The sequence below is a fragment of the Electrona antarctica genome (genome assembly GCF_951216825.1).
Source record: "Electrona antarctica genome assembly, chromosome: 10".
NCBI classification, from domain to species: Eukaryota; Metazoa; Chordata; class Actinopteri; order Myctophiformes; family Myctophidae; genus Electrona; species Electrona antarctica.
The window spans coordinates 13,030,387-13,052,343 of NC_136791.1; the positions used below are offsets into that span (position 1 = coordinate 13,030,387).

Below are 21,957 nucleotides of genomic sequence, written 5' to 3' on the forward strand. Positions count from 1 at the left end.
GTTGCAAACAATAGTCTTATCCTTGAGGAAATGAGTCAGCTCTGTCATCATCGTCTGCTGCACCTTGATACATTTGAGATTGAGCAACTCAACATAACACGCCACTGCAATGTGTTGACACAACCTGAGGGAGTGGGAAGGGGTGGTGTGTACCTGTATAATGCCAATAGCATTTGGTTTAATTTGCTTATAGTTACAAAGCAGTAGTTTCCCATGGTCCTGGAAAGTTAATTCCTCGTTTATGAATACGAACATGTCCTTTTATAGGGAACAAAACAATGGATTTCTTGACATCATAAAGTCTAGATAAGTCTATAGGGTTGCTAGACTTCTGTGTGGAGAGAAGATTAACCTTATGGATTCTTTGACAGTATATACACAAGGTGGGTTTTTACAGGAGTGGAAGCACATCTTTAACCCATAATTCTTACCCACAATAATGAAAGAATAATGGATGTAATCTACACATTTTGGAGAGATGACAATGAATTATAATATGATAATATGATGAAATGCTTAAAATAAAACTGACTTGCTCTTTGCACACTTCAAGATTTGTAAAGTAAATTAATACAACCCGACCATACAGAAACACATTTCTAAATATTCAAACCATGAGGTGCATGTCCTGACCTAAATGTCTACATAATATGTGGGAAAAGGTCCTAGTCTCTCAAAACAACACTTGAATACTCATGTAAAAACTCACGTTCTAACTAACTAACTAATTAACTAACTAATGATAGTTAGCAATAGCCTATTATATTGCTGTTTTTTTTTGTTTTTGTTTTTTAAACACAACAAAATGTGTGGTTTCTAAAACAGATTAAAATCATAATTAATATGTAGCATTTTACATTCGGGCTGAACCTATAGGGGCGCCATCCTATGACACCCAATGTTATGCCAAAAGGAATAGTGCATCACATGAAACTATTGCAAACATTCCAAACGGCAGGTGTTGTGGCATTGCACATTGCTCTTTTACCCACCTGCTGCTATACTGTTTCAGTGAAGTGAGTTATTCTTGACAACCTAAAAAAATGGGTGCTTCTAAGCAAGTCTGCATTTGAGCTGCTTCACACATTAAACAATTACAATTCTAAGTCAAATCTATAAGGTGACATGCATATATGTCTAGTCTATTATTGGCCAGCTGTGACACTGACACATGAGGGAATACCTACAGGCTTGCGTGTGGGGGTGACTTGTACAGACTGATAAAATTCTGGAAGCACTCTCTTCTTTACTTTGCGTTTCCGAACTGACGATGACGATTCTGGGTCACTTTCAGGAACTTCAACCAGATTTGGCTTTTCCTCTGCAATTCGAGAGCGTGCAGCGCTCCTTCTGGTGTGGCGCGGACTATGCCTGAAGCCCTGGAAAACATGGTCATGGTTAAACAAACACCACATTTGTTTAGACCAGTGGTTCCCAAACCTTTTCATGTCAAGGACCCCCAAATTGACACTAATTAGCCCGCAGACCCCCATTTGAAAAGGTATGCCAGGGACCCCCATAAGAGAAGACTTGTATGGCTCTAGCAGTGATTCTCAACCTGTTTAACCCCCAGGTTTGACATGCATTTGTCTACGGACCCCCATTTAATGACATTTCTATCTCAATTTATATTGTAAAATCAATGTTAATTTAACTCTGAGAGTGTACAAATGGAACTAAATGGACCCGTTAGGGTTCATTTGGTTCCATTTGTACACTCTCTGAGTTACAGACCCATAAGGGTCAATTTGGTTCCAAACTATCATTTAGCTGGACTCCCTCAAGACCCCACTTTGGGAACCACTGGTTTAGACATCCAGCAAGGATGTGTCAAAAATATAGTTTAGGTTAGTTTTGAGAAAAAGAAAGCAACATTGTAGAGTGCTATACCTACAATTAACTCCGGATAATTATATCTATTTGAAAAGTGACTTAAACCAGCGTAAACCAGTTCATCTTCAACAGTGATTTAGCACTGGGGTGTCATATGTCCTTATAGTAAGAAATAAACGTAGGTGTACAAAACAGGCAAGCAACACTTGTGTATGATACAAAGTGCTGGTTGCCTGTTTTTTTGTACACCTAAGTTTCTTTTTGTATGGTCAAAAATAATTAATATACAATAGTCTGCATGGCTCACCAATGCCCCATGAAACCCTACGAGAAGCAGAACAGTGTGGGACCAACTATGTATGCCCCCAGCCGGGCTCCGACGCCCACACCTATAAGACAAGCTGAGTGGGTGAAGGATGACATGACCGGCGAGGAGGAATTGCAGTAGGCATTTCCACTATTCCTCCACCGATCACATGGGAAAGCAATATGGTAGCTAAGGGGCCACCGCCGCCCACCAGGACCTGTGGTGTGTCCATGATGCCTCTCCCCAGCCATTGTCACCGTTAACAGAAGGGTGGCACAGTGAGGCCACCTTCCCCTCCCACTGAACACAGTCTTGGTGTATTGGCAAATCTCAAGGGATATACTTAAACTTCAACCTAAATGGCACCATTGTGCCAAGCCCTTGTTCATATGGGAGCTTCTCTCTCCTTGGTCCAACCAGGGAACCTAAATGATACCCATAACTCCCTGCCCCTGGTTTGGTGACTGACAAGGAAACAAATTAGAACTGTGACTGGGGAGATGAAATGTTTCCTCTACTCAACTCAACTCAACTCAACTTTATTTATAGAGCACATTTCAAACAACCACAGCTGCCACAAAGTGCTGTACAGTGCATAGGTAATAAAAACAGTAGCTAGAAACACAGTATACAATGACAACACACAGAACAAGAAAAACTGGGGGGGGGGTCAGCACAGGGTCAGTGGTCTCATGCTATGTTAAAAGCCAAAGAATAAAAGTGTGTTTTAAGAGAGGTTTTAAAAATGGCCAAAGAAGGGGCTTTCCTAATCTGCAGGGGAAGGTCGTTCCAGAGCTTGGGGGCCGCGACCGAAAAAGCTCTGTCCCCTCTAAGCTTCCGCTTCGCCCTCGGAACCTCCAGCAGCATCTGGTCAGCTGACCTGAGGGAGCGGGCAGGAGAGTAGGGGTGGAGGAGCTCAGAGAGGTATGGAGGGGCGAGACCACTTAATGATTTAAAGGTAAAAAGCAGAACCTTGAACTGGATTCTAAAGTGCACGGGCAGCCAGTGGAGAGAGGCGAGAATGGGAGTTATATGCTCTCTCTTGCGCGTGCCAGTTAGAAGACGGGCAGCAGCATTCTGTATTAACTGGAGGCGTGCAAGGGAAGATTGACTGGCTCCAAGATAGAGGGCGTTACAGTAATCCAGCCGAGAAGTAATAAATGCATGGATTACTGTCTCAAAGTGCTGTGTGGTTAAAAAGGGTTTTACTTTGGCCAGCTGTCTCAAGTGAAAAAAGCTAGATAGCTGTGGACAATAAGAACCTGCACCATGTGGCTAGCTGACATTCAAGCTGCATGGTTGCATTGGTTTGGACCTCAATCACTGGTGGTGAGCCTGTACCCCGCAGTGATCACCTATCTGGTTTTAGAAACAATAGCCCTTTAGTGTTGCAATGGGGGAAAGCTAACAGGGATAGAATTAAGCATCAGACAGTCTGCGCTCCCATCCATGCTATAGCACTAGCAGCCAGAGAATGCAGTGCTATACCTACATCAGCCCAGTCAACCCCTCAGACAGAGAGCCAGTGAAGTGAGTGAACCATCCAGAGAGCCAAACCAGCCGAAGTAGTCACAGAAAACTATATCCAGCAGCCGTACTGACATCGGCCCATGGCTCATCAGAGGAAATCCTCAAAGCTGGGAACGTTTCTAGCCAAGCAGAGAGGACTCTAGGGACCATGATTAACTTTGGGCACATCTTCGGTCATTTCTGGCCCTCCCCAGCACCAAAGAGAACCACCGGGCCAGGAACACCATTGACTTCTTGTTACTAGGTGCATGGGTTACTTGGGTCTTATTATTTGTAAAACTGTTTAAAAACTTGTGTTATGGATGGCTGCAGTGGGCAACCCATAGTGAGAGCATGAACTTTAAGCCAAGCACTATACAATAAATCCTGTTTCCTTATGCCTTGCCAAATCTTCAACCCATGCACCATATATTTCCCCCTGAATCCTAAATTTTGTTATGGCCCGTGTTTAGTTACATTTGTGCCTATTTATGTTCTAAAAGTGGCAAATTGAGTATTTTTATTGTGAAGGAAATGGAAATGGAAAACCGGAAATGAAACTACCTTACTGAAACCTTATGTTTGACGCAGTTAAGCAAGTTGCTCATGGGCTGTCCGCTATGGCGCTGTCTATAACAAACATAATTCATTACAGAAGGATATACAATTGTAATGAGGGCAGCACATTATAAGATGTGTTTTGATTCTGTATTACTATTTCATAACGACAGACAGGGTTTAAATATAATTTGTGAACACAAAAACTGCACAATCACCCATTATTGATAACACATGCGCAATGCGCACCGTAATATCCCTATAACTCCCTTCATTGATTAAAGTCAAAAGAAAAAGCCTGAAGCCTTGTTAAACAAAAACGCTTATAATTTATGCATTGCAACTCATGACATTTGTATTAGGCTATTAGCCCTGATTTATGTGAGCTCTGGCTATAGCCGACAAACATGCAAGAAAAAAGTTACCCTACCTCTGATCGGAAATGATGCGCTCGTAGGCCAACTGTCAGGACAGACAAAATATGTTAAAATGGTATGTGTCATTCATCAAGTCTGTTATATAAAGAGCCAAATGCCACATTTCACATTTGGGGATTATGGCCTAACCTTATATTGATAATTATATAATAGTCGACATTATAGCCTATATGCATCATGACATCAGCCAATAAACAGACAATTCGGTGTGATGATTTAGGCTATATAACCTCACTAAAATGAAAAATAAAAATACATATTTTCTAGATGCTACACATCATCATTTGGAAATTGGGTCACAGCCCATTCAAAAGCTGTAATGTTGCGTCCACGTTGATGGAAGATGCGGCTAGGCTACTCACCGCGGCTCCTAGCGCGTCCGGAGAGCACCGACTTCATTGGATGCTTCCCATTGCGAAGCTTGCGATGCCAACAACAGAAAAATAGAATTGTTGCAATAGTCCCGAGCAAAAGGAGCAACAATAACAGAACACATTGAATGCTGTACGGTCTCAGCAAGACCAAAAACGCCGCAGCAATCATCATGTAGGGCAGATCCTGTAGCTATGGCAGCTGTCTCCGCTCCTGCCCTCATATCGCCAAACGCTTAATGATTACAATAAGCTTTTTTTGTTGTTGCTTTGGACACGAACTGACACACTCGGATCATGGCATTGCAGACTAAATCATGTAGCAATAAGGTTCAAACTATATAGCCGGTCCAATGCCACTATAGGATACAATCCATGACTCAGCAAAGGAGCAAGTTGTATTTAATTATTTATTTCCTTCAGGGGATACAGAGGGAGTCAGCAAAATAGCATCGCAGTACCACGCTGCAGAGTATAGCCTATACAGCCTGCATGGGCTGCATTTATCTCACTGGGTTTCAAAATGAGGTCCGGGACCCCCAGCCAGGGTTCCTTGAGGGGGTCTGCAAGGGGTCCCCACTCCCAACTATAATCAATATCAAAATACTCCCCATGCAGCCTTAACGAGGAGCCATCCAAGGTCACTGTAGGCTATAGACCTATAGCGTACTTTGACAATTTAATTTAAGGCAAAATATATTTTTCTATAGGCCTAGACGAATTATGAGTCAATGACATAAAAAACCCAGGGCAAACCCCTGCATGTAGAACTGCTGAAACAGTTTCAATGAAGCTGCCCGATCATAAAGAAACACAGAATTTAGTCTATTCTTTCTTTCTTTCTTTTTCTTTTTTTATACATAGGCTATGTAAATCTGATTCTGATGCATTGCCATTTTCTAATGCAGTCCATGGGAGGGTGCCAGGGGTGGGGGTCTATAATTTGGCCAGAACAATCAAACACTCAAAATCACATGACATAATAGACTACGATATAGTCTAGGCTACTTATTGACATTACAAGATTACAATATTAAAAATAAAAACACAGATGACCTGTGATGACCTTTATCCTCTTATTATAAATCCTGTATGGTTAAAATGATGAAATAATTATGAATTAAATTCTAATCTATTACAGCTTTTGAGTTGGCAAGTTTGATTGGCCTTTCTCGATTAATTGAATCGCAGGACCCCAATGTAGCCTATATAGGCCATATGGCTTTCTTGGGTTATCAAGCTTTTAGCATCCTTAGATGAATTTTGAATGTATGCCTATTAACTTTCATAGTCTAAACTAAAGCACAGATTGCATCACTATTACATTTTAAAATAGTGTTGAATTTTGGAAAAATATCTATATGTAGGCCTATACTTATTCCCCCGGGATCAGGTATCACTCACAGCAGGCTCATTGTCGCGGCTCAGTCACAGCGCGACAAAGAAAGCCGCGTATATATACTTCGCCGTACGGTACGACCGCGTTGTTCGCCGAAAATCACCGATGTGCAAGACGTGTAGATCGGCTTTTTTCGGCGCGCGACACAGTCGTACGATGGAACACAAATCAAGCGGGTGTGCAGTGTGCATGGGCGGAGTTAGTGGAATACAGTAAATCAAGCAGCAGTTCAGCACAGCGCGCGCTTCTTCGTGTTGTAGCTAAAAGGAAGAGAATTCCTATTCCCAAACAAATCAATTCAACAAAACAAAACAAGGGAGGTATGTAATCGAGACTTGATGCTGTTAGTTTGCAGGTTTCATTACTAGCATGAAACACTCATTAAGCAATGCATTCACTACAAGGCACTCTTTCACGTTAGCAAACATGCTAGTTTGTACCCTAGCCCTAGCCCGTCTCCGGACCCCCCGGGTTGAGCTCCTTTGGACCCCACGTAAAGTCATCAAAATGTCAGAAACTTTAACGTAGGGTTCCGAAAGGAGCTAACCCTAGCCCCAATACGTTCCCTCAGTCCCTACGCTAATGAGCTACAGAATGAGCGTAGGGACTGTAGTTTGTAGTTGTTGTACCCGTGTGTTTACGTTAGCTAGGTACAATCTGTTAGCGATAGTCTACTGCAGCATGGACAAACTGTAAATTGAACAGTTTGTCGATAATGTTGAATTTAATTTAACGTTACTGGTTGGACTACCAGTGCCAGGACTGGTGAATATATAATCTATCCTCTGTAATTTGTAATCTCAGCAAGGCAAATGGCTTCTTGGTTAGAGTGGGTGACAATGTTATCACACGTAAAAATGAAATTACCTACCTTCCATGCTGGAGACTATGCATGCACCTCCTGGTACCACAGCACCTCAAAGGCCCTTAAAACTAGACTCCAGACTTTCCAAAACAAACTGGTCAGGCTCCTACTTGGCCGAACCCACCTCACCCCTGCCCACTTTGATAGGCTGGAATGCCTTAGGGTCGACGACAGAGTACAGCATCTTGCAATGGGTCTGGTCCACAAGATTCGATACACCACCAAGATACCCATGTACCTGTCTAGCCCTGGTCCAGTGCTTACAGTCAGAGAGAGACTCGCTGTAAGCACTGGACCAGGGCTAGTACCTGTCTAGATACTTCCTTAATGTTAACAAAGTCCACACCCACAACACCAGAGGGAGTGCAACGAACCATGTACAACCCAGATTCGGCACAAACAAGGGACTAAATTATTTTCGATCCTATGCCACCAAAATGTGGAACGCCCTACCAACAGTCATTAAGACATGCGAATCCCTTGACTCCTTCAAAACCGCTCTCAAAGGGCACCTACGGAGTACGGACGGCTGCAAATCGAAACTGGCCCCCGTAAAACCGCCCACCCCTTTTCCCCCTTACTGTATATGTTTCTTTTCCCTTTTTTACCTCCTTTATGATGAATTCCTGTTCTGTTCTTTGACTATATAGAAGTGTCTATTTGTACGTCTCTAAATGTTTTGATGAATTGAACAAGGTGGACCCTCTTGTAAACGACTGTAATGCTTAATTGGGTCGTCTACTCACAGTTAACAGTCTTTGTATTGAGTTTGTGCTTGAAATGTACTGTAATTCTGCAAACTGTTAATACATATTTCAATCAATCAAAACTCTCCATATTGGTTGATAAATGATTGATTTACACACCAAGTTATTACCCATATAGCATAAAGATCAATCTCAACGAATCTGCTTGCCTGGCTAAAATGTTGTTGGTTTGAGTCAAACACTGCTTGAATTGTGTGATTTCATTTGTTTGTTTTTTCCTCAGATAAGACAATGTCCTCTCCTGTTGAAGTGGATGAAGATGAGGTGGAAGGAGATGTGGAGTTTGTATCAGTAAGTGTTGTGTAGGTCAGCACTCGGCAGTCTTCACAGTAAATAAGCTCAAAGGTTGAACTAATCAATAGACGTGATGAGTCACATCAAAAGCAATTGCTTATTTTAGACAGCAAGGGTTATTAGTGTTTCTGACTGTTATCAAGTAATGTGTGCTCAATGCTCAGCCGTGCTGGAATTTTCAGTTCCCAACACACTATCCATTCTCAGGAAGAAAAATATCAATGGATCAATTGATGGGCACCTGTAATCAAAATTAGCACATTTGTAAACAATAGTTTCAAATAAAGAGTACGTTGCCCAGAGGCGAATAATACTTCTAACTGTCATGCACAAATAATGTAATTTTCACCTGTAGCCTATTTATCAGTCAAAATGTTTGCTGTGAAAATGCAGTTGGTTCTAAGTAAATTGATAAAGGCAAAATTACGAGGCATGGTGTATATAAGTAATAATGTTAGTGACATGTAATTTCAGGAGGGCCCTGTCAGACCAGTACTGGATTGCATTGAAGTAATGAGCGATAGTGAGGAGGAGGAGAGTTCAACCATGGCAGAAACGGTGCATGACTGAAAGAAAATGCAATAAAGAAATAGCCTAAACTTGATGTCTGCTAGTTTCTAACTACTAGAGGATTCAAGAGTTTCCTAAATGTTCTCTCTTTTCATGTAGATGGAGGATGAGATTGATCGCCAAAAAGCGCACGTTGTATCTACTTTGGACAGACTTGCACGGCAAGTTGCACAAGAAAAACAGGCGAGAGCAAATAAATGTCGAGCGTTCAAGGTAAGTTGACCCAAAAGAATAATTAATGTATGCTTCAACAAAAATACTGCAATATGTTGCTTGACAAAAACAAAGTGTCACTGACCAGTTTTTTGCTAGGCAAATCTGCTGTAATTTAGTTGGCTGTTGTTGTAATATCAGTGTGATGGCATCAATATGTTGACAAGGCTGCTGAACACAACTTCATAGAATCTGTTTCTGACACCACACCAGTCTGCCACAAGTGCTAATACAAAAAATATATATGCAGTTCAGTCCTGTTCTTTTGTGAATGTTATTTTAACTTGAGAACACTAGCAGGACAATTGCCACCTGCTGGTCAGAACCAGTATTATCAGTCCATTACAAAAAATATTTTAGAAACATTTGTTTTTAAACAATTTTTTATGAAGACTAGGTTTTTAATGAAGACTAGGGATAGAATTAGTCTAGATTACAGCTAATATTGGTCTTTACATTTTTTTCTTTTATTTATTTTTAGGAAAAACTGATCTCCCAAAGGGCTCATGGACAGGGGGTATTGTCTGCTATTCGAGGCAATACTGAGGCAAAGCGCTGTGTGGACATGTGGTTAAGCATGCCAGGTAGGTTTTTGACTGCATAGCAAAAGTACAACAACGTGTTAACAGTGAAATGGCTTAACATGATCCTTACCATTCTCTTTACTCAGGTGTTAGACCTGGCGTGATCAATGCTGGTAGAGGTAGAGGATTCAGCCGTGCTTTTCCCCAACGAAATAGTTTATTAACCAAACAAACCTGTCCAGTGGTCAACTGTTGTCGAGTTTATGACAATGGGCCTCTCCTCGAAGGTCACTTAAAAAGGTACTACTTTTCTGATGTACTACTGTAATGTTTTGTAATTAACCACTTAAACCCCATATGGTTGAGTCTCTCAGGATTCCCTTTTATACTAGTGTATTTTTGTGTTCAGTTATTTTGGGGAAGGCTTTTGCTGAAAATGGCAGATCAACAAGCTCAAAAGGCATCAGTGCAATTCTATGTATTTATGCTGTTGGTAGTGTAGCTCTTGTCTGCCTGTATACATTTGTTGCCATGTTTGGAGTTTGTACTTGTATCCTTGATGTTTCTCCGATGAACATGATGTAAAGTGTTTTTCCTGTATGACGTAAAATCGAATCAACGAGCTTGAAGTTTTATTTTCTGGTAAACGGTTAAAGCCTTCCCCACCATAATGATGCTGAGGTGGTTAAATGTTACTTGTTAACATCAATTTAACTTTTACATTTTGTAGATTCGATCACTCTCCTTGTGATCCAACTATCCATCTTAAAGGAAGTCCCTCAGAGCTCTTTGCCTGTGTTACTTGTGGCCTACATTTCACAACTAAGGAAGCATGGAGAGTCCATGTTCAATCCAAGGTTGGCTCCCAATTTCTAACAAAAAGGCATTAAATGGCTTCAATCAATCAATGTCCATTTCAACATTTCCTACAGCAAAACTAACTCATTTGTAATATGAGGGGAAATTAACATTCAATTTGACTTTTATTTTCACATCCAATACTAGATCTCCTCGTCCAATGCTGAGGGCCACACGTCCGCTCAGGCCTATCAGACGGTTGTGTGCTTTGCATGTCCTACTTGCTACCTCCTCTTCAACCTCAGGGATGAGTGCCTTCAGCACATGTCGGCCAAAGGTCACTTCACTGATTCAATAACTATGAAGGGTGAGAACATCTAGATTCTAGGGGCAGTATTATGCATGTCTTAAGTACCAGGTCTTATTACTTAACTTAAGACCTGGAGGTGTGGTCAATGCTGTTTGGCCACTCAGAATAGCCAAATGGCATTGATCACACCTCCAGGTCTTAATTTAAGTAATAAGACCTGGTACTTAAGACACGCATAATACTGCCCTCGATGTACATACTGTATGACGGATGCATGTAAAACTGTGTTCCTCCTTGTGTCAACCTCAGATTTCCCAATTGACCAAATGGGCATAGCAAATATACTGGCTTCTCAAAAACTATTATTCTGTAAAATGACTTTGAACTGCCATTGGTAAGACTACTGTTACTAACTTCTTTTCTCCCCCCTTTTTTTAAGCATCCAAAGAAAGAGTGCAGCCTGTTCCCATTCCACGCTATGCTAAAAATCGAATGATTGCCTTGTGCAAGGATGTACCTTTCAGTGTACGATGTACGATTTGCCGAAAAATACTAACCTCACATCAGGCAGCTCAAGCACACTTTAAGTAAGACCTTTTTGTGATATACTATTATACACATGCAGTGACCATGTCTGATATCAACCACTTAAAACTGGATATTTTCGATTGTCTCTTATAATAATGGTGATTTCTCTTTTTTTTTAGTGTGTCTTGCAATCAGGGCTGTGCCATTGCTGTAGCTGATAAAACCGTGGTGCAGATAATGAAACGGCTTCAAGTGCGAGGACAGTGCTTTCTCTGCTGCAAGATATTTTTCACCGAGGGTGAAATCGAGAGACACAATGCATCGACCCAGCACAAGACAGAGGTCAACCAAAGTATGGACAGAGCAATTCTTAATTACAGCAGGTTGAGTGAAATTCAACTCGCCAAGAAAGCAAAAGAGAGAAGGGAGGTTGGATTGTCTACAGGCCTTGACACAGTACATCAGAGAAAAGGCAGCAGGAATGATTCTGAAGGAAGTCCGGCCAAGCGGCAGAGGCACTGCACCACTATGAATGGCAGCTCCAGTAGAGGCAGCAACCTGACACTAGCCTGGTTCTGTGAGTGTGGTCAGCAGTTCCCTGAAGAGGACATAGCCTCTAAGCATCTCCTGGCAATCAACCAGATTTTCCATCAATGTGGCGTTTGTGACAAACTCATGTGTGAAAGTGCAATTACCCATCTCCATTTGAGTCGTTTCCATGGAGGGGCTCATCTCTCCAACTTCTTCTACCATTGCCGTGGGTGCAAAGTGGACATGCCACGGTACGAAGACATCCTGCTGCATGTGTCAACAGTTCACAGAGGTCACACCTACATAACCGAAAGAGAAGCACAGAGGCAGCCTGTCATTAATGCCAAGCCATCTACTGGAGCGGGACTCGTTCCGGGTACTCAATCCGAACTCACAGAGGCGCCTTCTACAGCTGGGATCCCTACCTCAAACGCAGATGAGAAATGGATGTGCAGGATGTGTGAGGACATCTTTGATTCCGAAGCAGACGTCCATAAACATTGCAGCGACATGAGCAGTCACAATTTCCAGAGGTTTGTCTGTGGCCACTGCACACAGAAGTTCTTCAAGGAGTCTACTATAAGCAGGCACTGCAAGAACGAGCATGGTGGGCAGATGGAGATATTCTACTTCTGCGGCCTCTGTGACAGCATGCAATTTCAATCCGAAGGAGAGTTCTTGGAGCACTATGTGAACCTTCATAGTAAGGACTATTACCACATGGAAGATGTTGAAGTTAGCAGGCCTGCAGCTGCTGAAAACGACAGGCAGTCTGGAAACGTGTGCCCATGCATGGGAACAGAAAAGAACAAAGAAGAAAGGAAGGCTCCCTATACACAATGCATGAGGAACATGGCCACTGAGGGAAAATGTCAATATGTTTGTTCTCCATGTGGTGTTTCTGTGTCCTCTTTTGCACAGATTAAAACTCATGTTCACACTAAACACACTGCCCTGAAGCTGGAGAAGACCTTTGATGTGGAGTGTACATCTTGCCGGGAGAGTTTTAAGGATATTCCAAGCTTCCATGAACACCACCACTCCAAGCATTGTCTGCTGGCACCATGCTGTGATACATCTGGGAGCAAGAAGAAGGCAAAATCCACTGCCGTCAAAATACTGAATGCTGATGAGATTAAACCAGGCAATGATGGAAAGTGTATTTTGAATTTTGTTACTTAATTCTCCATCTTCTTTGCATGCAGAATAACTTTATGCCATTATTTCATCATTGTTGCAGGGATTGCTGATCAATTGGCAAAGTCTTTCAATGTGGATAATCCCAGAAAAGATGGCGATGCCGATGAAGGTATGTTATAGTAGTCAATACCCAGGCAGCATGTGACTCCAAAGTAACAGGATGGGCTAAACTAAGAGTCAATTAAAGAAAACAAATTAATGTTAACAGTTAAAGGACCACTTCACCACTTTTCAACCTATCTTCATTTAATAGGTCCTCAGTAATAATCATGATAAAATGGCACAATTTTTGTCCTACTCAGTCTGTCTCATAGGAGGGCTGTGGGCAGTTCAGAAACCCGTCCACCAGTGACATCATCGATGGGGAATCCAAGCTAATAGAAACTGCAGGCTTTCTAGTCCTGAAAATTCTCACGATAATAAATCTAAACATTTTTGTAAAAACAATCTTGCCTAACGATGATGTCACTGGTGGACGGGTTTCTGAACTGCCCACTGCCCTATGAGACACAGACTGAGTAGGAAAAAAATTGTGCCATTTTATCATGATTATTAGTGAGGAAAGATACAAAGATAGGTTGAAAAAGGGATGAAGTGGTCCTTTAACAGTAAAATGATCATACAGTGCATGTCCCTATCTGCTTTGCAGAGATGATTTGATTCTTTCACTTTCACTTTCTCAGTGTAGTCAAGTGTATCATGTATTTTTTAAAGATGATACTTTCTTGCAGATGAATCTGATGACGAGATGAAGCAAGCTTTGGCTCTAAGTCAAAAAGAAGAAAAAGAATCTGCAGGTCTGTGAGCAACAGAATGAGAGGAGGAATGAACAAAGTGCTACACTTATTTTGTATGACTGCTTCCAGAGTTGCAAAGCAGAGGAATTTGGTCTCACCAGTTTAATATCAAGTTATCCTAACATCAATTCCATTACCATTAAGAATGGATGCCATTAAAAAGAAACTGAAGCAATAAGTCTCTTTAAATGGTTCCTCCCCTAAGCAAGAAAAACAAGTTTCTCTCTGCTGTAATACTTTTTCAGATACTCCTTGAAGTGTTCATTTGGGGTGAGGTTTTAGTCTTGGCATATATTCCCATATTCCTATTATCAAAACTGTTTCCAAACTAGTTGCTTTTCATTGTTTGGGACATTATAATCTTGGAAAAAGATTAAGATTTAAGTTCTCTAGCATTTACAACCTATCCTCAGTTGATGGTGGTATATAAATTGTTACATTCCACACCTATTTTAATGTGTAGATTTGTTAATGCTTCATTTCAATGGGTCAGTGTAGAGAGGCAGGACACCAAGGGCAGAGAGATGTTCATACTACTTGGGAGCTGATAATGAACTTCATGTACATTGTATGTCTTATTTTTGGAGGTCCTGTAAATCCAGCTAAATGTTAATCATTGCACAATTTATTTTTTATTTGTTTAATCCATATGGTCTAAACCAGCGGTTCCCAAACCTTTTTGGCCATGCACCCCCTGTTAGTGCCCGACCTAGCTGACGCACCCCCCCACATGGAAATATAAATTGAATAAGCTATAAAGAGACATATATTTCCTATTTATCCACATATATGCACATATATGAACCTGAATATGGCATAATATATGCAGCATAGGCTATATTCTGTATATACTTGCCCTATATGGGCATATGTTAATATATTTAAAATAAAACTATAGCACCACCATTAGCCTTTTCATGTCGCGCACCACAAGGGGTGCACGCACCACAGTTTGGGAACCACTGGTCTAAACGAACAGCTATTTGGATGCTTGATGGCTTGACTTTGATCAATTTTGTTATGCAACACTAACCTCAATCATAACCTTTTTTATCTTCTCAGGGTTGGAGGAAGCTCTCAAAAGAAGTGTTTTGGAGTTCTAAGAAAGAAGTACATTAGAGAATTGATCTTTGTTTTTAAAACGAATCACACATTCAGTAATTCGTGTTCAAATAATGTATTAAATAAAGTTTTTTTCCCCCCTAAATAATATATTTTGAGTCCTTATTAGTAGTAACTCAGTAGTTGGTTCTGTTCCTTTTGTCTTTGGGTACTTAGAAAAGCGCTATATAAATCTGAGCTATTATTACACCTATTTACTCAAATCAGAAATACAGTTGCTCATGAAATGACCCACAACTCGCCTGTTTTATTAAATATTTTGTGCCATTATGTAGAACTCATGTTGAAAGTACAATAACTTTAATTTGTGATTTAACGTTTTTCATGATGGTTTGGTGTAGAAGTCTGATTTACACATGTGGCAGCTTGCCCCCATTTCTTCAATGGAAATATCCTAAAAAACAGGGTCGTATTATAATCGGGACTAGACTATTTGACATTCAATGTTATTTTTGTTCACAAATAAATGAGTCTTATAATCAGAGTCGTCTTGTTCACATCTGGAATCCCAAACTGAATTGTATACAGTGACTCATGATGACTTCACGAGGTGTGGCATAGTCTCCCCATGGGTCCCATGGTGAGATCATGGAATGTAACATCTCCCATCTAACTAGAGCCCTTTGACCCTGCCCATCATCCATATACTTACCATCTTCCCATACCTACTTATAATCTTACAATAATTAATCGTCCAATTTCCAGACAGATTTGTAGCTTCAGCCTAGAGACACACTTCATATTTGAGTTTAGTTACTTGGTTTTCCAAATGTGTTTCCCCTTCCCCCTTTTCTTTAGTGCTTCTTTGTTTTTTTAAACTGCTGGTTTCATTTATTATTTAATGTTGATAAGCTCAGTCAAAATGACATTTTAATACACATTAAAATCCTCCCCTCTCTCTCTCCCCATTTCCTGTCAGCCTACTGTCTGTCCCTCCATACAAAAATTAAAAATAAAATAAAGGCGAAAGCCACAATAAAAATACTGTCCCCAAATCAGCCATGTAAGGAATACTGTAGGTGCTCCTGAAGGTTTTATGAGGGAAGTCCCAGCCCATGTTTGGAAGTGTTTTCTCTGGGGCGCTGTCGTTGTGTACAGACAGTTACTACTTACTGCAGCAGCCTGTGGGACAGTTTGTAGTCTACACACTACAGGAACCTGTTCGCGTTTGGACCGCTACTCTCCGACCTGTACCGTTATATATCGTTATAAACCTTAATCATGGCGCAGGCAAAAATTCAGGCAAAGATAAACGAAGCCTCACATCATGGCAAATTCAGCAGAACAATGTCCATGGCGGATCGTTCCGGACAACTTCTCGAAACTTTGGATCAGTTGGAAATGAGGTATGTAAAAGTAGTAGGCCGGTTACTTTACGGCCATCGACCATGTCTGTGTCATAATCTGACTCCACCACATGTTTCTGTTTTTAGCAATCTGCGCCGGTCATTTAAACAGCCAACACAACACTCAAATAGGCTACAAATCTGCCAATCAGTAGAAAATGCTATGTAATTTTTTGACATTGGCATCTAATGGGCAATTGGGCATCATGCTATGGTAAAACTAAAAACATACAATTGTACTATGCTATTAGGCAATAATAGTTGAACTCAAGTGAACACGCGTACCGATAGGGTATGCTGCTATTCATTTCCATGGTTGAGTTGAGTAAACTGCTATGTTTCATAGGGTGGAGATGTTACGTGAAACCGCTGCGGCTCTTGAGCAGGAAAGGGAGTCCATCATGGAAATGATCCAATCTGCACAGAACAGTCAAGAAATGCGCAACATCTGTCCTGGTAGGCTACAGTCAATATTTGGCTTCTCTATTTTGCTTTCAGTGTTTTAACCAACCTGTGTGTTTAATATATAAATGGACGGGTAATCAACACAACTGTCCGTCCATATATGTTTAATTCTCTTCGATCCTACAGGAGAGAGAGAAGAGTTAACTATAACTGCAAACCGCCTGATGGGCAGAACAATGACCGTGGAAGTGTCAGTAGGAACAATCAGAAATTCCCAACAAGAGGACGCCCTGCTCAAGGCCACGTCGATAATCAACGACATCGTGAGCAAGTTGTTGGACGACATGGACGCCGGCAAACAGAGTCTCATGGCCCTGCACGCTGCGTGCGTAACAGACGCACCTCCTGTTCCCATCGATCAGAAGTTCCAGGTCGTGGTGATCAGCTGTGCCATGGAAGACCAGAAGAGGATCAAGCGCAGACTCGAGACCCTCCTGAGGAATGTCGAGAATGGCGAAAACACCATCAAGCTCATGGATAACCTCAAACTAGACAAAGCAGAAGCTAATGGCAGTCAATAATAATATTGTAATAGCCTACTTTGATTGATTACTTTATTGAAAAATACATTTCAAAAGGATCGAGTCACAAGAAAGCCGTTAGGCTTGTTTCCGTTGTGGTCCTCTTGGGGAAAGGGGAAAGGGAGCAACAATAACAAAAACAAAAATACCTTTGTATTTTGCCAGGAGACAAAAAAACAAACATAAAACAAAAACACAAAACAGAACAAATAAAACTGGATTTCTTTTCTTTTACCCTTTTTTTTCATTTGTGCTATCTATTCTACACTAAAAAAGTCAGTATACTTAAAATTAAAAATTAGGACATGTTATCAGCCAACCATCTTTTTAATGTGGATTTAAAGTTCCAGCAAGCCATTCCACTGAACTGCTGCAGAGTAGGCTATAGGTATGATGTTTTTCCCATATTGCTGTGAAAATGGCAGGGTTTGAAATCAGTAGGGCTCCCTCTGGTGTAATGCCTGTGACTAACCTAGCCTACTCACAGTGGTCTGGGTTTTTGGGGCGTATACACTTTGAAACCAAAATCACACAAAATGACACAATGAGATGCATTGTTGACATTCTCTCTCTCTCTCACACACACACACACACACACACACACACACACACACACACACACACACACACACACACACACACACACACACACACACACACACACACACACACACACACACACACACACACACACACACACACACACACACACACACACACACACACACACACACACACACACACACACACACACACACACACACACAGGGCAGACAGAGCAGAGTGCAGACACCTATTTTTAAGCATTATCGTTATCATAAATTACTTACTTAGTAGCCTATTGGGGGCGACTGTGGCTCAAGAGGTAGAGCAGGTCGTCCAATGATCCATGGGTCGGTGGTTCGAATCCCGGCTCCTCCTGTCTACATGTCGAAGTGTCCTTGGGCAAGACACTGAACCCCAAATTGCTCCCGATGTGCTGGTTGGCTTCCGCCTCCGCAATCGGTGTATGAATGTGTGTGTGAATGTAATGCACAATCTATGTAAAGCGCCTTGGATAAAGGCGCTATATAAATGCACCATTTACCATTTACTATTAATAAAATACTTTACATTAATGTACTCTAATTAGCCTAATCAAAGCGTGACTCATCTGACCTGTTCACTGTTCAGTGGGGTGGGGTGGCATTGAGAAAAAACTTAAATTGAATCAAACAAAAAACAAATAGACCCTAGACTAGCCTATCATGCCTATAATCTGCCTACATCAAATGTTAGGCTAATATAGGCTAAAAATAAAATCACAATAGGCTTTTGATGCTGAAAATCACCTGCGGTCTAAAGTTCTTCACATCAGATTCGCGTCACTTTCCATATAAAGTGGTGCAAATCTGATCTGATCAGGGGACTTCTCTGGTCCTCAGGTAGTTCCCTCCGCCAGAGGAAGTAGTCCAGACTCCAGTGTCTATTCTGTTGGTATTGCAGTTGGTATTTGATTTGAATATACATGTATGACTGTCTATGATGTTTCAACTATGCAATGATGGTTTTAAAGCAGTGGTTCTCAAAGTCGGGTCCGGGGACCTCCAGTGGTACTTGAGGGAGTCCCCAGAAGAATTAATTCGATAAATAGATTTTTTTGGTTGCAACTGTACTGTATAGGCCTACACTACTAGTATAACATCAGCTAGGCCTATTTGAAAATAGCTTATCTACAAGCTCACATTATGTTGCTACTTTTGGGCCTACTTTTGAAACCTACCGTATTTACATATAGGCTTGTATTCACACGACTAGCTGCTTATAGCTGCACCTGTGGATTTATTAGCACGAATAAGGAAATCTTTATTCTAAAATGTGTATCAACAGAAAAATAAGTCTAAAAATTCGAAATTATTGATGTATCCCAAGATCACAGTTTTTATTCCACCATGTTTGTTTTCTTTGATGGGCGAAACCACCAACCTATTTTTTGAAATACACTCAAATGAAGACTTCCGTTCATGTTTTTAAATGTTTAAAGTGTGGAAGAATTGACACTGCATGCTGAAGAAGTATATGGTCAGTGTTCTAAATCTGAGTTGCATAGTGAAGGGGAGAGAGCAAAGGTCATCGGGGGACTCGAGCCTGTGACACACTGGATTACCAGCCTAGGTGCCCATACAACTGCGCAATGTTTGACAAGTCGCTATCCCCAATGTAAGATGCCCTATCCAACATCAGCTAGAATGCCATATAGAGTGCCTCCTTGGCAATCACAATATTACTCACAATGACTACAGTAAAGCAGTGGTTCTCAAAGTGCTCAAGCCCCAACCAGGGGATCAGGATCCAGTTTTATTTAACCCTATTTTAGTTTAACACATCTTTTGGGGTCCTTGTGTGAGAAAACCACTGCTAAAGTGTGGACTATTGATATGAGTCTTAAGATTAATTCCGTTCATGTTTTTAAATGTTTAAAGTGTGGAAGAATTGACACTGCATGCTGAAGAAGTAATGTTCATTGTTTTTATTATATCAGATTACCATCCAACACATTTTCAACTGAAACATCAAATGTACAATCATGTACACCTTTAGTGATATACACTGTTAACTAATAATGAAATTGAAATAAAAGATTTAACAGACATAACACTGCAGTATCTTTTCTGTCAAGGATCCAATTGTAAGATTGAAAATACAGTATGTATCTGGGCTTTGTACACAAATGGGTGGAATTGAGTGAAGGCATCTGTGAACCAGTACAACATTGAAGCGTACAAAGATTTTTACAACACCTGAGTGACAATTTTAGCCTAAGTGTTAAATATATGGTATTTTCACAAGACTATGTAAATGTTATTAATAAAGTGCACTAAATCCATCAAAACCCCCCAAAAAAGGAAAAATGCAAAGTAAACACTGTTACAAATTAATTAGAAATAAAGATGAATTTACAGTATTTATGATACAGGCAATTCCACACACAAGGAGCAATACGGATTAAAACTCTTAAGTTGCTCAATGGATGAGACTGTAAACAACGACAAGGCATTGTGGTGGTGTGCCATGGTTCAACATTCATGGACATGGAGAAAAACATAAGACAAGGGTCTTCAACGTTATTTTAGGCCAAGGACCCCTTAGCTGAGAGAGATGATGCAAGGACACACCAGATATAGTATAAAATTGTGTTGCAGAATAAACCGTTTCATAGATTTTATATAGCTTCACAGACTTGACAGCACTCCCTTCAGTGTATGTTGGATTCATATTTTCAGACATTTAACCACTTAACAATCAACACTTGACCTTTCAGTATGTCTGTACTTGGTCTACTCTTTTCCCCTATAGCCGAGCTTGTAGATATTCTATGTTTGGTTAAAGTTCTCCTCATAATAGAGATGCTAGGGTTCAAGTGGTTAATGTAAAACAAGAAAAGGACACTATCGCACAAATATTTGGTGGCCCCCTGTAGCAACTCTGAGGACTCCCTAGGGGTCCTGGACCCCCTGTTGAAGACCCCTGACATAAGGCATGCATACAATATATCAAACATATTTCCAAAACAGAGCAATACAACATTGGTTAAATACAGCAGATGAAGCAAGCTTGAAATGAGTTAACAAAATGCCACTATAGTATATAACATTAGAACACATTTGAAGCGCCTGTTGGGATTTCCTAGACACAACAGGCTGTACACAGCAACAACTCTTAATCTTAGTACAGTAGAATCCTTGTTTTTCTGAACCTCTTTGGGAATGCAGTTCATTATTTCAAAGAGTGATCCATTTGAATGATTGACATATTAGTGCAAAACCTTTTCAAACTATGAAACATGCATGTGCATGTATTTCACGGTGCACACACTGCATTATAATCTGCAGTCAGAATGCTTATAAGCATATGTTAACAAAGCAATTCTAATGATTGCACACAACATGTTTAGTAAGGCCGTATTTCTACAACACGTGTCACTGTGCTGAGATAGGTTCAGCAAAATCAGATTCTACCGCAGAACAATACCAATAGTAGAACTGAACACTATCTAGGGCTGATGACAGAGATATGCTATACTAAAATACCCCAACTCTAATGAGGAACAAGTACCTTTTAGTGGTCTTTTTCCCCCAGGAGCACCACCATTGCTCATGGAGTGGAGACAGTAATAGAGCCAGAACGAAATATGGGTTTGGCCAAAATATTGGACTTTTTTATGACATTATCATTGGCAATTATGCAGCCGACAATTTTTAACCACTTTCAACCTGGTGTCCCTATTTTGTGCATTTCATTATATGTGAACATCTTCAAAAGTAAAATAAGAAGAAAATAAAGTTCACTTTGTGTGTTTGTTTTTTAAATTTACTTCTTAGCTTATGATGTAAAAATCCACCCCCCCCACAACGGATTAGATCATGCATTTCTTGACAAAGTATTTACATTACATTACATTACAGTCATTTAGCAGACGCTTTTATCCAAAGCGACTTACAATAAGTGTATTCAACATAGGTAGGGAACAAAAACTACTAATCACCAGAAGTCTTTAGTGCATTTTCTGCAAAAACAAGCAACCAAGAGTATACCTAGCGCTAAGGTAAAAGTGCAATATATCAGCTACCTATTTCCTTAACCGGATGAGACAAAATAGCTAAATCAAATGAGCATGAGCTAAAACAATTAAGTGTATCGACTAAACAAGAT

The 21,957-nt window shown here is 40.6% G+C and overlaps 2 protein-coding genes across 6 annotated transcripts; both read left to right on the plus strand.

The window, feature by feature from the left end:
• Positions 1-6,575: 6,575 nt before the first annotated feature.
• znf451 (zinc finger protein 451) lies at positions 6,576-15,021 on the plus strand. 4 transcript variants are annotated; one of them, XM_079513105.1, is made up of 13 exons: positions 6,576-6,734; positions 8,270-8,337; positions 8,815-8,898; positions 9,010-9,123; positions 9,605-9,707; positions 9,794-9,947; positions 10,378-10,504; positions 10,653-10,812; positions 11,195-11,342; positions 11,463-12,966; positions 13,054-13,123; positions 13,746-13,811; positions 14,874-15,021. In XM_079513105.1, the coding sequence occupies exons 2-13, from the start codon at positions 8,278-8,280 to the stop codon at positions 14,912-14,914; spliced, it is 2,631 nt and encodes an 876-aa protein (XP_079369231.1). In that variant the 5' UTR covers positions 6,576-6,734; positions 8,270-8,277; the 3' UTR covers positions 14,915-15,021. The 4 variants fall into 4 exon arrangements, with proteins under 4 accessions (XP_079369231.1, XP_079369232.1, XP_079369233.1 ...); XM_079513106.1 differs by having other exon boundaries at positions 11,463-12,958; positions 13,055-13,123; XM_079513107.1 differs by having other exon boundaries at positions 11,463-12,938; positions 13,053-13,123.
• A 1,032-nt stretch (positions 15,022-16,053) lies between these two features.
• bag2 (BCL2 associated athanogene 2) lies at positions 16,054-17,804 on the plus strand. 2 transcript variants are annotated; one of them, XM_079512231.1, is made up of 3 exons: positions 16,054-16,279; positions 16,626-16,735; positions 16,871-17,804. In XM_079512231.1, exons 1-3 carry the CDS (start codon positions 16,155-16,157, stop codon positions 17,263-17,265), a joined length of 630 nt encoding a protein of 209 aa, XP_079368357.1. In that variant the 5' UTR covers positions 16,054-16,154; the 3' UTR covers positions 17,266-17,804. The 2 variants fall into 2 exon arrangements, with proteins under 2 accessions (XP_079368357.1, XP_079368358.1); XM_079512232.1 differs by lacking the exon at positions 16,054-16,279 and adding an exon at positions 16,401-16,493.
• The last annotated feature ends 4,153 nt before the right edge of the window (positions 17,805-21,957 follow it).